The sequence below is a fragment of the Hibiscus syriacus genome, unplaced genomic scaffold (assembly GCF_006381635.1).
Source record: "Hibiscus syriacus cultivar Baekdansim isolate YM2019G1 unplaced genomic scaffold, ASM638163v2 tig00000778_pilon, whole genome shotgun sequence".
NCBI classification, from domain to species: Eukaryota; Viridiplantae; Streptophyta; class Magnoliopsida; order Malvales; family Malvaceae; genus Hibiscus; species Hibiscus syriacus.
Window position 1 is genome coordinate 1,967,419 of NW_024061825.1, and position 16,774 is coordinate 1,984,192.

General features: G+C 34.4%; 3 protein-coding genes across 3 annotated transcripts; 1 reads left to right on the plus strand and 2 right to left on the minus strand.

Annotated features, from left to right (window-relative positions):
- The first annotated feature begins 1,000 nt into the window (after window positions 1–1,000).
- LOC120219473 (craniofacial development protein 1-like) lies at window positions 1,001–2,944 on the plus strand. Its single transcript, XM_039216296.1, has 5 exons — window positions 1,001–1,179; window positions 1,349–1,438; window positions 1,553–1,683; window positions 1,774–2,022; window positions 2,266–2,944. The coding sequence occupies exons 1-5, from the start codon at window positions 1,146–1,148 to the stop codon at window positions 2,626–2,628; spliced, it is 867 nt and encodes a 288-aa protein (XP_039072227.1). The 5' UTR covers window positions 1,001–1,145; the 3' UTR covers window positions 2,629–2,944.
- A 125-nt stretch (window positions 2,945–3,069) lies between these two features.
- On the minus strand, window positions 3,070–5,490 carry LOC120114971 (dihydrolipoyl dehydrogenase 1, mitochondrial-like). The gene is made up of 2 exons (XM_039135739.1): window positions 5,109–5,490; window positions 3,070–4,587 (listed from the first exon to the last, which is right to left on the minus strand). The coding sequence occupies exons 1-2, from the start codon at window positions 5,385–5,387 to the stop codon at window positions 3,337–3,339; spliced, it is 1,530 nt and encodes a 509-aa protein (XP_038991670.1). The 5' UTR covers window positions 5,388–5,490; the 3' UTR covers window positions 3,070–3,336.
- A 1,023-nt stretch (window positions 5,491–6,513) lies between these two features.
- Window positions 6,514–8,490, minus strand: LOC120114978 (probable protein phosphatase 2C 13). The gene is made up of 2 exons (XM_039135751.1): window positions 8,343–8,490; window positions 6,514–7,765 (listed from the first exon to the last, which is right to left on the minus strand). The coding sequence occupies exons 1-2, from the start codon at window positions 8,442–8,444 to the stop codon at window positions 6,770–6,772; spliced, it is 1,098 nt and encodes a 365-aa protein (XP_038991682.1). The 5' UTR covers window positions 8,445–8,490; the 3' UTR covers window positions 6,514–6,769.
- Between the last annotated feature and the right edge of the window lie 8,284 nt (window positions 8,491–16,774).

The window sequence follows — 16,774 nt, forward strand, 5'->3', positions numbered from 1 at the left end:
AAATATTTGATTTATGTTTTTTTTACAAATATTACATATTGTATAACAATTTATTAACTATCAAATTACTTAATAATAAATATTTTATGTTAGTAAATTTTAGTCAAATTTGGGCCAATTCACAAATTTAATTATTTATATTTAATTTTTCAATACATTTATAAAATCTCTATTTTAATATTATTTATTTTATTTAAGATTTAATATCACCGTTTGAGATTTTAAGGTTTGATATTTTAAGGTTGTAGAGTTTATGATACTAAATTTAGTATCTTAGATTTTTAAGTTTAAAGTTTTAAATTTTAATATTTAAGACTAAAATAGATATATTTATTTATATTTATATTATTAAATTTTTATTCACCTCATATTACATTTAAGTTTATATAAAAGATTTTTTTAATATTTAAAAATTAAATAACACGTTGATATATAAATATTTAAGTTCGTATATAAATTCTTAGATTAAGATAATATGTTTAAATTTAAGTTCATATATAAATATTTGGTTCTTGTTATATTTTTAGGGGTAAATTACACGTTTAGTATCGAAATTATCATTTTTATTTTATTTTAGTATATAAATTTTATTTTTTTAAATCATACCTATTGTTTAGTTTATATTTTAATTTAGTACCTGCCATTAAAAACTTAACGTTAATGATGATGTGGAGTTATTTTCTCTTTTTTGATATTCCACGCGTCTTGTAATGTAAATTTCATGTCATCGATGTCATTAAGTTTTTAACAACGAGGTAACAATTTGATACATAAACTAAACGTTAGGTATAATTTTGAAATTAAAAACTAAATACTAAAATGGAACAAAGGTAATGATTTAAGTACTGAATATGTAGTTTACCCTTTCAAAATTTACAATAAATTATAAAATAATCTAAAATTTATAGAGAAGTATAGACAATTTATAAAGAACACGACACCGTTTCATTCCTTTTAAGACAACTGTAACTCGAAAGATCTGTCAACTTTCCGACTCTTTTGTACTTTCTCACACTTTCTCGCAAGGGTTTCCAGTTTTCTCTGATTTTCTCGTTTTGTTTCCACCCAAACAGCGCCTTCAGCTGAACCTTTCAGAAATTTGGATTTTCTCTCTTCCAAACAAAACCCTAAATTTGGTCTCAACAATGGCTACGACTTCGAATGCCCCTCACGACTCAGGTTTCTTATTTTTAAAAAGCACAAAGTTAACTCTTTGATCACTCTAGGAAAAGAAACTTTAACGTTATTACCTCTAGTTGTAATAGTTTCTATATATTAGAGAATTTTAATGTATGGGTCTTTTTCATTTTCTGTTTTCCTGATATGTGATATATATATAATGTTTCAGGTAGTGCAAATGGAAAAGAGGTTACAATGAACAAGTCTGGGAAAGAAGATGCTATGGCTTTGAATTCAGAGATCCAATGTGCAAATACTGGTGAAATATTGTTGTTTTTTCAGCGTAATATTCCCCTAAATGATCCTGATTTTGGTTTTGTGAGAGTGGGAATTATGTTTATCATATGGATTGTTGTTTGTTTTGTTATGATAGAGGCGGAATCACGGGTGGAATCGATGTGGGAGCAAATGAATAAGGGAATACCTAAGAATGCTCTGAGACAATTTTCGAGCAGTAATACTTCAGCCACACCCACACATAAAGTTTCACAAAAACCTTCAAACGTTAGCAGTTTCATATGCTTGTCGTTTTTAGTTCAACTACATGTTAGATTGTGTTGTGTAGTAATTGTTTGCCTTGATTTTGAATCATAGAATTGGATGAACTATCTGCAAATGAAACCGGCATCGCCTGCGGGATATCAAGAAAGAAAGACAGAGGCAAAGGCTTCGAGCGAGACCAAAGAAAATGTTGCCGAAAATAAGGATAAAGCGCTAAAGGAAACTACTGTAGTCCAGAACAATATCAGTGAAGAGGCAAAGAAGATTGCAGCTGCTTCCCTCTCAGCAGTGAAAGATGCGGCTGCCGCTGCAGCAGCTGCCTCAAATAGAGGGAAAATCGAGGTAAGCTGTAAGCACATCCTTCACCCTGTTAGGAAAAAAATGGTGGCAATTAGAAAATGCCATAGTCATGGAATTTAATGGTTTATTAGAGCATGCAAGTATGTTTTTGGACCTCTTTCTGCGATAGCTTCATAATTTTCTTTAGCAAAAGGTTTCATATATATTTTCAATATTGGAGCAATTCAAATGCCTGTAGATGAGCAGACCTGAGCAATGATCTTGATTCGATCTTCCCTTTTGTAGATAACTGAGGTTCGAGACTTTGCTGGTCAAGATATTGAAATTAAAAAACGAATCCATGCCGATTCAAAAGAGGCAGCTGAAAAGGCAAAAACTACACGTTCTGCAGTTGATGCCATTCTTGAACAAATCAAGAAGAAGCAAAAGCTCAGTGTGCTTGACAATACGAAAAAAGATTGGGGAGAATTCAAGGAAGAAAATCAGGGGATGGAGGAGGAACTGGATGCATATAAGAAGAGTTCTAACCAGTATTTGGATAAGGTTTCTTTCTTGCAGAGGACTGACTATCGCGAATTTGAGAGGGAGAGAGATGCTAGGCTTGCTCTACAGGCTAGGAGGAGACCGGAAATGCGGGAGGACCCTTGAATGCGTACATCCTTAAGTTTCTTTTTCTTGGTCCACCATGCCGAAAGCTACTGTTGGAAAGACTCAGAGTTGTTGAGAACTGAACAGGGGCCTTTTATTCCCATGATTAGTATGGAAACCTAGAGCAAAGACATTTCTGAGTGAATATTTTCCTAGTGAATGTTTTCTAGTTCCCTCTTCTTTCCCCCCATCGAATCATGTTTGTTATTGCACAGCTGTTTGGTTGAAGCGTAGACATCACCTGTACCTTTGGTTTCTGTTAAGAAAGAATATATCCTGTACCCCGGTGTAAAACGACATCATATTGGTTCTTTTTATTCGATTACAGTAAAACTCTAAATCGAATAACTCAATAAACATGCACATTCAGTTTCATAGTGAACCATGTATTGTTTGGCCAACAAAATATTCACTCAAGATGAGAAAACTGCAATATATGTATAACAGTGAATCATCAGAACATGAAATCTGCTTGAAGGTATTAAGTTATTAATTGCAGATCAATGTTCAAACGAATGACAGAACGTGCTGAGTTATTCTGTCACTGAGAAAATGTAAAGCGCGAATGGAAAACGTCTATTCAAGCATGCCATATGCTTGTGAAAAACAAGAAGATGAGCGAGCAGTTTGTACTGACTGCCGCCGAGTCACTCGAGAAAATTATCAAACATGAATCAAAATGAAGAATAACATGTAAAATCCAGATTTCTAGATGTGGATTGGCTTGTCATAGGTGGCCATTGCAGCTTCCTTCAATGCCTCGCTCATTGTAGGATGTGCATGGCACACTCGTGCGATGTCCTCACTCGATGCGTCATAATTAATGGCAAGGACGGCTTCATGGATGAGCTCTCCAGCATTTGGTGCCATGATATGGACTCCAAGAATTTTGTCCGTCTCCTTGTCAGCCAGTATCTTGACTATTCCTTCAGCATTATCGATAGCCTTGGCTCGGCTATTTGCCATGAAAGGGAATTTCCCAACACGGTAGTTGAGACCGAGTGCCTTAACCTGCTCCTCTGTCTTTCCTACAGATGCAACCTCAGGATGAGTGTAGACAACTCCAGGGACCTTATCATAATCAACATGGCCATGTTTACCAGCTATAAACTCCACACAAGCAACACCATCTTCTTCTGCTTTGTGAGCTAACATAGGCCCTGGAATTACATCTCCGATGGCATAAACACCGGCCACATTTGTAGCAAATCTATCATTGACTAAGATCCTTCCTACCTTATCGGTTTCCACTCCTATCTTGTCCAAGCCAAGTCCAGATGTGAACGGACTTCTACCAGCAGAGACGAGAACAACATCAGCTTCAAGTGTGGTCTGATCACCTCCAGCTGCGGGTTCAACTGTCAATTTCACACCATTTCCAGTAGTATCAACGCCTAAAACCTTAGTTTTGAGCATGAATTTCATCTTCTGCTTCTCGAGTGATCGTTGGAATTGTTTGCGAATTTCTGCATCCATTGTTGGAACAATATCTGGGGCAAACTCAACAACAGTAACCTCTGACCCCAATCGGCCCCAAACTGAACCCATCTCAAGCCCGATGTAGCCTGCCCCAATGACAATCAGTTTCTTAGGGATTTCAGTCAAAGCTAGAGCTCCGGTCGACGACACAATCCTCTTCTCATCAATGGTGATACCAGGTAAAGATTTGACATCAGAACCAGTGGCAACTATGATGTTCTTGCCTTTTACAACAGTATTTCCACCTTCAAGAGTGTCTACAGAAACTTCAGAGGGAGAAATGAACTTGCCATAGCCTTTGACATAGTTTACCTTGTTCTTCTTGAATAGACCTTCGATACCCCGGGTAAGATTCGAAACGGCTTTGTCCTTTTGGGCCATCATGGCAGGCAAATCAACCTCAACAGAGGAGAGTTTCACACCGTGGTGGGCGAATGTATGCTTAGCTTCATGGTACATGTGGGATGAATGAAGAAGTGCCTAGATATAAATAAATGCAACATTAGCAAAACAAAAACTCTTACGGCAACTAAGAAAGTTCATGGAAACAAATGCTGTAAAGTCTGCAACAGCAATACCGCAGACGCAATTTAGTACTAATATGAATCAAGTAGGAGTTTTCAGCACTGACTCTATTAAAGAGAACAGTAAATTTTCTCTTCAATTTGATAAAACAAATATGCCCAAAAGGGCAAAAGGACACAATTGGCAAATCCCAGTCTCAGTTTTACAGATAGAAACCCAGTCTCAGTTTTACAGATAGAAAATCATATAGTAATAGTTTTTTATGGTTTTCACAACAGAGAGTGATGCCACCATTTGAATACCAGGACCAGCTATATACATTTCACGACCAATCACAATCTTAAAAGGACAAAAACAAAAAAACCAAGCAAACAAATCCAAATCTCACTAGAGATTTATAATCAAAATCGATTAAACAATTTATATTCTAATAAAAAAGAAAAAGAAAAATCCAAAAATGGAACCGAAAAGCATACCTTGGAAGGGATGCAACCTACGTTAAGGCAAGTCCCACCGAGAGTACCGCGCTTCTCTACACAGGTAGTCTTGAGACCTAGCTGTGCCGCCTTGATAGCCGCCACGTAGCCACCGGGTCCGCCGCCAATGACTACGACGTCGTTTTCTTCAGATCCTGAAGCGAAACCCCTCGAGAAATTGCTGAGAGAAAACGAATACTTCAACGCATCTGCAGGCGAATTCGATAGGTTTCTCGACAAAAGGTATGCCTTTCTCCTGGCCAAGCTTGCCAAAGCCATGTTCTTTTAATCTCTCTTTTTTCCTGAGAAAATTGTAAGTATTATTCTATGAACGACGAAAGAAAATCTGGGTCTGATTTTGATCAAAGCGGCTTTCTTCTTAGACTTTCAGAATGCGGCTTAGAGGGCAATATTCTATCAAAATGGCCCATCTATGCTCCTCCAAATACGTCTCATTGGTTATTATTCCCTGTGCCGGCTGTACATGAGGTTGATGTATTCTTCCCAATAGGAATAAGACACGTGTACGATAAGGATGTGGAACTTGGATCAGTTGACCAATTTTGGGAGTCAGGCGAGGTCTCTTTTTTCACAACTTCTCTACCGAGCTGAACCGTTGATAATATCATATGTGATTCTTTTAATATTTTTCGCATCGATTTTACTATTTATATTCGAAATATATAATTAAAACTCAAATTCTATGTATAAAAGAAACATTAACTAAATGACGACTTCGGTAGTTGAAGGAGTGATCATTATTTCTAGAGATTTCAGATTTGAGCTCATCGTCTGTAAGAATATTTGAACATTTATTATTAAAATAGTTAAAAATCTTCAGAACAAATATTATCTTATAATCATCTCATACTATATACATAATATACAAGAAACATCATCAATAGGGTGTAATGAGGCTTAAGAACTTAGATGATGGGATGAGTTTCATTGATTGCAGCATGGGATTATTTTTGTCCTATCTCTAATGTTTTCTTTATTTCTGCATGTAATAATAGAAGATAATAAAGAAACCCAGAAAATAAATGGTGGCCTCATAGTCACACCCTCAACTGTGTGCATGGTAGGATTTCCTGCCAAGGATATTAAAATTATTCTGCACCATCCACCCATCATCTTGGCATAAACTTCCAAACCCCAACGATAACATTATTCAATCCTAACCCAATTTCAACCATGAATCTCAAGCTCTGTTACTACCACTTATGTCAGACACATTCAAACATAAATATCAAAGATATAACTTTCTAAATATCCTCCCAAGTATATGAAAACATGGCAAACATAGAACATGTTATGGTTAGGTCAAGCTTATAGTCGTAAGAAGAAACACCTCATGAAAGAACACCTTCTGGCGAAGAATGTCATCGAATTTCTGACATCATTTCTGCAGTGAGGAAAACCCATTACAATCAATTCAAAACATCCGGCAATGTAGTTTTACACCACCAGACATTATAACATAAAAAAAAAAACACAATCCGATATTTAGCACTCTCCCACACCTACAAAACCGCAGGCTGCTTTTTGTTTTTGTTTTCCTTTCTAAACTCTCTGAAACAGCCCAAAACAGATTGCAAAAGTTTTCTAGGAGTAACAAACGGTAAATAGACGAGAAAATTAATTTGTATGCACATTCAAATTCAATTGCCTTCTAGCAAGCTCTTCAGCCTATTCCTGGCCTCCTCAGATAGATTGCAGTTCCTAAACCTTCGCCTTTGGGGAGGGCATGACTCAACACGAGCAGGTGTAGAAAAGCAGATAACGATTGCAGTGAGGTTATCTGATGAATTCAAGCGTGTTGCTTCATTGACTAATTCTCTGGCACACTCTTTGGGGTCATCTTGTCGTCTAAGAGCTCGGCGAACCAGGCTGACAGCAAACTGGCTTGACATGACATCCCAAATGCCATCACAACCAATGATCAAAAATTCATCATCCTCTGATAATACAATCTGTCTAACATCTGGCTCTGCAATCAGAGGCGATGCCGATCCAAGAGGGAATTTCATGTCCCAATCTCCAAGAGCTCGAGTGACTGAAAGATAACCATTAAGATACCCATCATCAATGTAGCCACCCAATTCCTCAACTCGCTTGCGCTCTGGCAAGTAAGATGGTCTATGGTCTTGGGACATTTCAACAGCGGTACCTTTTCGGCAAAGAACAGCTCGACAATCACCAGCATTTGCAACTAGCAAATGCCTTCCAAGTACAAGAGCAGTCAGCACCGTTGTTCCACAAGAACTGCTAACACTGCTTTCAGCAGCCAAGGCAAGGTCTGCCAGCAAAAATGCCTTCCTATGAGAATCCTCCAACGCTTTCAAGAAAACAGCATCGATATCAGCTACCTGTGGAAAATCAAAATCTTCGAAAAATAACCTTGTAGCATTGCTCTTGATATAAGCAGCTGCATCAGCACCACCATGACCATCAAAAACAGCATAAAAAGCACTTGGCATCAAAGGATTAAAGATAGAACCCAGATGAGAAGATAGATCATCAATCCTTATGTGTTCGTCCTCCATAAATCTCCTAGGACCAATATCCACACAGCTCCCAGATCGAATTCTTGGCACAAATTTGACAACAGATGTCTCAATAACAGCATCTTCAATGTTCTCAGCACAAGCTGCAACCTTCACAAAGGATAGGAAGAAGGTAAGCCGTGTTCTTACACATAAAACAAAACTAAAATTTTTCACATTGTGATTCCATATGTTAGTCAGATTCATAAAAAATATGTATAAATCATCCAAAAACCAGAAAACCTACGGTTGAACTTTGGATCTATGCCAGTTAGCAAGGCATTAATTATTTTCCCCTAATTGAAAAGAAGCATAATTCATTCATAAACCACAAAACCCATGAGAAATCTATGCTTGAACTTCGGATCTATGCTAGTTAGCAAAGCAGGATCATTTTCCCTCCTTTTCTTGCTAACCCTAATTGAAATCTAGTAATTCTATATTGCCCACCAAAAAGGTAGAAATTGAGTACAATTATGGATAAAATTCAACAAAAAAATAATTAAAAAACCCCAAAACTCGAGGGGGAAATCTCTTTTTCGATCAACCAATAAATAAGATCCAAACCCTAACACCGCTCAATCAAAAGAATTGATCATAACAAAATTCGACCCAAGAATTCCACAATCAAAACGAACGATAAACCAAGGAAATAGAGAAGAAAAAAGGTTTTAACAAAAAAACTCACCGAATCGAAGCGAGAAACCTGGGTAGATATGGACATTACATCAACAGCTTGGTGACGAAAAACGATATCGGCTTCCGCTCCCATATTAGAACTAACAATCATCTCTAAGAACAACGGCGAATCGGACAAATTCCGTCCCCTTGGTTAACAAAACTCTTTTTATTTCTTTTTTCAAGAATATCAAATGAACACTTTCTAGGGTTTAGCCAAGATGGAAAGTTATGTGCTCGATATTCTTCTTTTATTTATAGATATTATATGGTAAGGCCATATGGAAAACGGGATTAGTCGGTAATTGTGACCGGCACGTGTAGGTGGGGTTTTTGGATGGAGTGGGGATGGATATTTTTATACCTGAGGTGAATACGTGAAATGACGTATTTACCCTTATTACAGTTAAGCTTTGCTCTTGATTGGGTTGGGGATTGAGTAGTTGACTTTTTTACCTTCACAATCTGTTGGATAATAATGATTATAATGACTACAATTATTTATTTATTTTGTTTTTTTGCTGTAAAAAGATAAATAATAATAATTTTTTAATTTAAAAAATATATTAAAAAAGATAATTTTTTTTAATATTTTGAAATATATTGAATTTTTAGATAATTGATTTATACATGAACTCTTACTATTTTTATCTTTATAGTTAATGTTATATTCTTCACCCAAATTATAATTGATAATTAAGTTTGATTTTATTATAATTTTAATGATTAAAGATTATTTGGTAGTTATGTTTATTTGATAAAATAAATATTTATTTTAGGTAAAAGTTCTTTTTTTTTTGTAAAAGAAATTTTCGATGATCAAATATATGTCTTTATAAATAGATATTATATATTAACTTTTAAGTTAGCGTGAAAGACAATTATTATTCTGGAGATATGTAATTTTTTTTGGATTTATGCAACGTAACTTTTGGGACTTATGTTGCAGAGATAGTTTTGTAGGGATGTTGGAAGAGTGTTTTGGGATATATCGAGTTGTGGTATGTTTTGAGAAACATGTGATATCATGTATTTATATTTGTATTCTTCATGTTCTCTACGTTTGTAGTGGATTGTTGTTCATCTTGTTCGTGGAGGTAGACAAGGCAAAATCACATTAAATATTGTCTCCTTTGCCTGTATTATTTTATGTTAATATCATTTTTGTTATTTTTTTTCTCTCAAATTTCTAGCGGTTGATTTTTTTATTTATAAGATAAATAAAATTAAATTTTATCATTTGTGTAAAATTTATTTTAATATCTGGAATAATAATCTATGCTGTTTAGATATTTTGTTTTTGGTGTTTAGATAATTATTTTTTGTTATTTTTTTACCTATTTAAAATAATGAATAAGCTAACCACCACCAAATTATGAAAAAGGAGCTACAATGAAAGCATAAACGTCTAGCCTTGGGATTCCAGTAGTGGAGGTGGAAGGTTGAAGAAGCACACGTCACAGGTGATGATAGGGCTATATTGTTTTTTATGTTTACTTTTTGGACCTCACCAATCACTTACCTTATTTTACAAACCAACAATTCTACCAATTATATTCTTCCACCCAAAATGTTGTTAATCGAGTGGCCATTCAGCCCATGCCACAGCCAATCCAATATTCATACGTCAATGGTGTTAGAATGATATAATGTCAAAACACCATTTGATTTCAATTTGCTCCATATGTCATATGTCAACTGCTTGGGAGTCGTGTTGTCGTGGACAATACCATGATTTTATATTTAGTATCGGATCGAAAAAGAATAGTGGGGATTGTTTTAGATATATTTTTTATATTTTAATTGATAATATTTTTTCGTATCCTCAAATTTTATAACTTCTCCCCAAATGTAAGATCATGCATATTTCCCTGTTTTTTCCATGAACGAAGCCAAAATGCTAGTTCAAAGGGATCGAATTATCGTTCGCGATAGAAAATGGTGGGAGTAAAATATAGTTAACAATAAAAAAGTTGAACAAATCAAAATAAATTAAAATTTGAAGGTCTAAATATGTATTTGTTCTTATAACTTTATCCTTATTGTTTGGGAATGCTTCGACACTATCCCACGTTGAGTAGGAAATACCACATGAGTATTTATAGTGTTCATTATTTCCTCTCTTGTTGAGTGATAGAGAACAAGAAACCATCTTGCGCGCTGCTGCTCGTTTCTTGCTTGTGGCTCGTGCCTCATTTGTTTATGACAATAGTTTTAACATAGATTAATTTGGGAATTAAATCAGATTTATATCTAACTTTTACTTGGATGTTTTTGTCCTTGAACTCGGCCTATAAAAGAAGCAATGTTACATTCTCAACTCACTCAACACTCACAAATCCTCTCAACATTCAAAGGCTTTCTCTGCTGCTATTAGAAGAGCAGTACCACCAGCAATACACTCTAGTTTTAGGTGCATGAATTCATGGAGCGATTGTGTTAACCACAGGGGACGATCCGCTTATCGCATCGATTACACACATTGAGGTGAATTTGTTTCTAAGGAAATGGTTTTCTCCACGACACAATTTTGGTTGTTCACTTGTTGATTATATTTTTTAATTTGTCAAGTCAGTGCTAACAATGTGATTTTGCAGTATTCATTTCCAATAATTTAGAAACAAATTCATTACTGTAAAAATGTCGGCACCTTTGAGCAAGTTGATTCCTGATCTGTCCAAGCTCGATGCACTAGATAGGTCCAATTACCTAAAGTGGTCTTAGCGGATCTTAGTATTCTTCAAGCAACTTGATTTAGGCTATGTGCTATTAAAGCCACAACATACTAATCCGACGACCAGTATAGTTATGGGTGTTGCTACTGCACTAGTGATGAGGTCATGATTGACTTCATCACTATTTTTGTCTCCACTACGGCTGTCGTCTCTGGTGTTGTAAAATATGAGAAATATAACAAGGTTGTGTGAGGCAATTTCCAAAGCCTCATGTTTAATAGGCTCTTCGACATGTTCCTCAAATAAAGAAGCTCCAAGGTCATATAGGATACATTTGAGAAGAAGTAAAGAGCTGATGATGAGGGCATCAAGAAGTACGTCATTGGCTAGTGGTTGAAATTCCAGATAACCTAAGACAAACCGATAATAGATCAAGTCTATGATTATGAAAACTTGGTCTTTGGCATTCTTGCTGAAGGAATGAAAATGTGCAAAGTGTTGCAAGCCAATGTCCTAATCAAGAAGTTGCCTAAATCTTGGTCCGATTACTATAACTCTCTCAAACACAAAAGGAATGACATTTCACTTGAGGAGTTGGTGGGCCACATGAAGATAGAGAAGGCTAATCGTTTGAAAGATAAGGTTACTAACTCTAATGGTCAATTGTCCTTTAAAGCTAACTTGGTTAAATATGGTGCTGCCTTAGGGTCTAAATTTAAGAAGACCGCAAAAAGAGGGAATTGAAATAAGAAAACAAAACCTCAGAAGGGCATTACCTTAAAAAAACCAGGGAAGTCCACAGCTGAAGAAAAATTAGTCAAGTGTTATGTATGCGGTCTAGTCTGCCACAAAGCTTACTAGTGCCAACATCGTCAGACCGTCAGAATGAGAACAAACCATAATTGAACGTTACGGAGAACAATACTAATAATGTCATCGCAGCGGTGGTTTCAGAGGTAAATATTGTGGAGAACAATGTTGAGTGGGTTGTGGACATCGACGCTTCTAAACATTTCTACACAAGGAATGAGTTTTTCACTGAATTCAAGGACGAGGACAAAGGTAAACATGTGTACATGGGAAACTCTAGCAGTTTTGAAGTGCTAGTCAAAGGTAAGGTTTTACTCAAGTTTACTTTCGGTAAAACTTTAGTCCTAAATAATGTTCTATATGTACCTATCTTGCGTAGAAATTTAATAAGTGGTGAACCTTTAAATAAGGCATGCATTAAGTTAGTTTTTGAGGCATGTAAACTTGTACTTTCCCAAAATGGTGATTATGTTGGGAAAGGTTTTTTATATTAGAGTTTATTTGTCATAGAAACTCAACTTAATGAGAACAAAGTTACCACTTCTAATTACACTGTTGAAATTATTGATATGTGGCATGCTAGATTAGGACATATGAATATTCACTCTTTAAAGAAACTGATTAAAAAGAATATTTTGCCTAAACTAGACGAAACTAACTCTAACAAATATGAAACTTATGTAGAAGCCAAGCATGCTAAACCTCTCTTTAAGATTGTTTCTAAGAGAAATACTGAACTGTTAGAACTTATACATACTGATCTAGCAGACTTTAAAGGAGGAAAACACTATTACATCACTTTTGTAGATAATTATTCGAGATATACAAAAGTATATCTTCTAAGAACTAAAGATAAGGTTGAGAACTTCTTTCTTATTAACAATACAGAAGTTGATAATCAGTTAGATAGGAGACTTAAATGGATTAGATCCGATAAAGGTGGTGAATATGGATCAAATTTTTTAAAAGATGTGTGTGAGAAAAATGACATAAATCACGAATCTTCTGCTCCATATTTTCCTCAACATAATGGTATAGTCGAGAGGAAAAATAGAACTTTAAAAGAGATGATGAACTCATTATTGATAAGTTCTGGGTTGTCTGACAACATATGGGGAAAAGTCATTCTATTGGCAAATTATATTTTGAACCGAGTACCTCACAAGAAATTAGATTCTACAACATACAAATTATAGAAATGCAACACTCTAAATCTACAATACCTGAAAGTGTGGGGGTGTCTGGCTAAAGTGGGCTTGCCAGAATTTAAAAAATCCACCATCAGTCCTAAAACAATCGATGCAATGTTTATAAGGTATGGTACAAATAATGTCGCATACATGTTTATGTTTTTATATGACTACTCTATTTGTGAATTTAGGGATGATGTTTTATTTGAATATACTTTTCCTCTAAAGAAACATAGATTAAATCAAGAAACACAAATAGAAAAAATATCATCCACTTATTCTAGTGTATCTACTAGGACTTCTCAAGATATTGAATTTAAGCCTAGAAGTAGTAAAAGACAAAGAGTTGAAACCTCTTTTGGACCAGACTTTATAACTTCCTTTATTTATAAGATAAATGATTTAGACTCCATATTCGATCCTAAAGCTCAAGTTTTTCTGTTAGATGAAAATCCTAAGACTTATGAGAAAGTTATAAAATCCATTGATGTTAGTTTTTGGAAAAACACTATTAATGATGAACTAGAATCAATAATGTCTAATCATACTTAGGAACTAGTTGACTTGCATAGAGGATTTAAACCTATAAGCAACAAATGGGTCTTCTGAAAGAAACTCAGACCAAATGGTTCAATCCAGAGGTACAAGGAAAAACTAATTGTTAAAGGGTTAACTCAAAATTTTGGTTTAGACTTCTTCGACACCTACTCTACCGTACTGAAAATCTCAACGATCCATGCATTATTAGCACTAGCATTCATTCACAAGTTGCAAGTACATCAAATGGATGTAAAGACTATATTTCTAAATGGAGATGTAGATGAGGAGATCTATATGGAGCAACTTCTTGGCTTCGAGGCGTTTGGCATTGAAGGCAAAGTGTGTAGACTTAAAAGGTCACTTTATGGCATTAAGCAAGCTCATAAATAGTATTATGATAAATTTTACAAAACTATCCATATTTTTGGTTTTGTTGTGAATGGTTCAGATACATATGTGTATTCAAGGATGTTTGGTAATGATTGTATCATTATAAGTTTATATGTTGATGACATGTTGATTTTTAATACTAACATTGAGTCCATTAACAAAACAAAGGAAGTAGCATTTCCCAAACAGAATATGCTCATAACTCAAGTGGTGAACATTGGATTGCTCTTAGATGATTACTAAAGTATCTTAAGGGTACAATAGATTGGAAGCTTGAGTTTATTGGCTATCATGTGGTACAATATATTGAAAACTTGAGTATATTGGATATCATATGGTTTCAGAAGGATATTATGATGCCAATTGGGTTTTTGATAATGATGAGGTAAGCACTATGAGTAGGTATCTTTTCACCTTAGGTGGAACAACAATCTCATAGAAGTCTGCGAAGTAAACATGTATTACTCGTTCCAATATGGAGTCAGATTTATAGCTCTTGACTTAGCCGGGCAATAAGCTGAGTAGCTTAGGAATTTATTAGCAGAAATTTCGTTGTGGGGAAGATCGACTCCTCTAGTCTCCTTACTTTACGATTCACAAGCTAAGATATGTGTGGCTAAGAACCAAGCTTACAATGATAAGAAAATGCATATTTACATAAGGTATGAATCTCTTTAGAGTATGTGAAGTCGGAAAGGAACCTAGCATATCCTCTTACCAAAATGTTAAGTAGGAAAGTGATCATAGATTCATCGAGGGGTGGGTTTAAAGCCCATTGGTTGAGAAATCCATGGTGAATACCCAACTTAGTTATCTAAGTTCAATGTGGTCAAACAAAGCCATGAAAAGACTTATAGTGTATATTTACCTACATATCCCTATGACGAGTAATATACAAGCACATGATGTGCTTGATTATTCTTAATAAATTCATAGCCCATGCTTTGGGTGGTCTTAGTGAGAAAGACTTGATGATTTTTTTGACTTTGGCTAAATATTTATTCTTAATAAATTCATAACCTAGAGTTGAGTGGGTAGTCCTAATTGAGAATAACAAGATGAACTTATTGCTAGAAAGGTTGAGTTTTTATGAAAACTCTTAATGAATTCAAATCCAAGAGTTTGGATGTCCTAGTGAGAATGACATATCAAATTCACCGATTAATGAAGTTGAATATTTATTCTTAATGATTTTTTTATCCCAGAGTTTGGGTGGTTCGTTTATAATGAACTTGAAGAAAATCACCATAACCTTTGAGAGGTTGAGCTATTGTAAAAGGCTCTTAATTATTTCATATGCCGATTTTAGGGTGGTTTATATTGAGATAAACATGATGAAATAACATTCGTAAGTGAGAAGGATTAGCCACCTTCTATGAAAAATGTTAGACAATTTTTCTAGTACACTTACTAAAATCCTGAGGTAAGATGGCCAAATATACACTTGTGTATATATATTTTACACATCGAGTGTAATACCCCAAAATTTTGGCAAGTCACCAAAATGTAAGTTTTGAAAGTTTAATAGTCAAAGTAAAAAATTTGGGAAAAGTTCAATGACTAAAGAGGTAATTTCCCCAAAAAAGGTTTTATCCCATAAATGAATAGTTTACTATGAAATTGACGTTTTCGTGAGAATCATAATTTTGATTTGGGATCTTATTAAAAACTATAAAGTAGTAAAGTCGAGTAGGATATCGAATAATCTAATCGAATCAGAATTTCAAGAAATTATGAAGAATGATAGAAAATGCTTAGGAATATTATTTCCATATTTTAGAATGATGAAATTTTAAATGGATCGTTGGAATTAAGATCGATTTTCTATGTTAAGCCGAATTGGAAGTTTTTAGTGACTAAATTGTAATTTTTGAAAATTACAAAGGGCAAAGGTGAAAAGTGAATTATGTTTGTTCATCTTTGATTTTTTTATTATTAAAATGAAAGATATTATGGTGGCATACTAGAAATTATCAAGTTTCATTAATGGCAAAATGATAAACTAGCTGTAAATGAATTTTAAATTCATTTAATTATTTTTTAGACAAGTGTATCATGATATTTTGATGTAAAAATCAAGATATTTGCTCTTCTTTCTCCTCCAAACCATGGCTTCCATAGCTAAGGTAAAAAAATTATTTTTAAGCCATTTTGTTAAGTTTTTGGACTAAGATGTGAAATAGAGAATTAATCGACATCAAATTCTCTATCATTTGGTATAAATATTTCATGGTTTTCTTTCTTGGATCATTGGTTTGGTAATTAGAGTGTATCAAGAACAAGTTGGATTTTAATGATTTAAGGATGGATTTTGATTTAGTAGAAGTTGAGTTGTTTCCAAGTATGTGTGATGAATAAAATCAATTGAAAATACATGTATAAGGATTTGGCTAAGGCTAGGGATTAAAGGAAAGATTGATTTTGAATTGAATACGATGTGGAAATAATTGAGGTTGCTTGAGAATGATGTTGAGAAGATGAATTCATGTTTGAATCAAGTTGAAAATCAAGCTAGATACACTTTATTATATTCGACCATGAAAAAAAAATTAGGGAAAATATTGAAAATTTTCCCTAAGCTTAGAAATGGTATTAGAATGATTCTACATGCTTTGAAATGTGATTTGGACCAATTTAGAAGTTTGTAAAAGTTTAGGGACCTATTTATATATTGATAAATTTAGGGATTAAAGTGTAATTATTCAATAATTGATGTACTATGCTAGAATTTAATGTTAGAATGTTAAATTCAATATTAGAAAGTGAACTTAGACCGTTTTGGGAAGTTGGTAAAGTTTAAGGACCAAATCATAAATATGGAAAAGTTGGGCATTTAA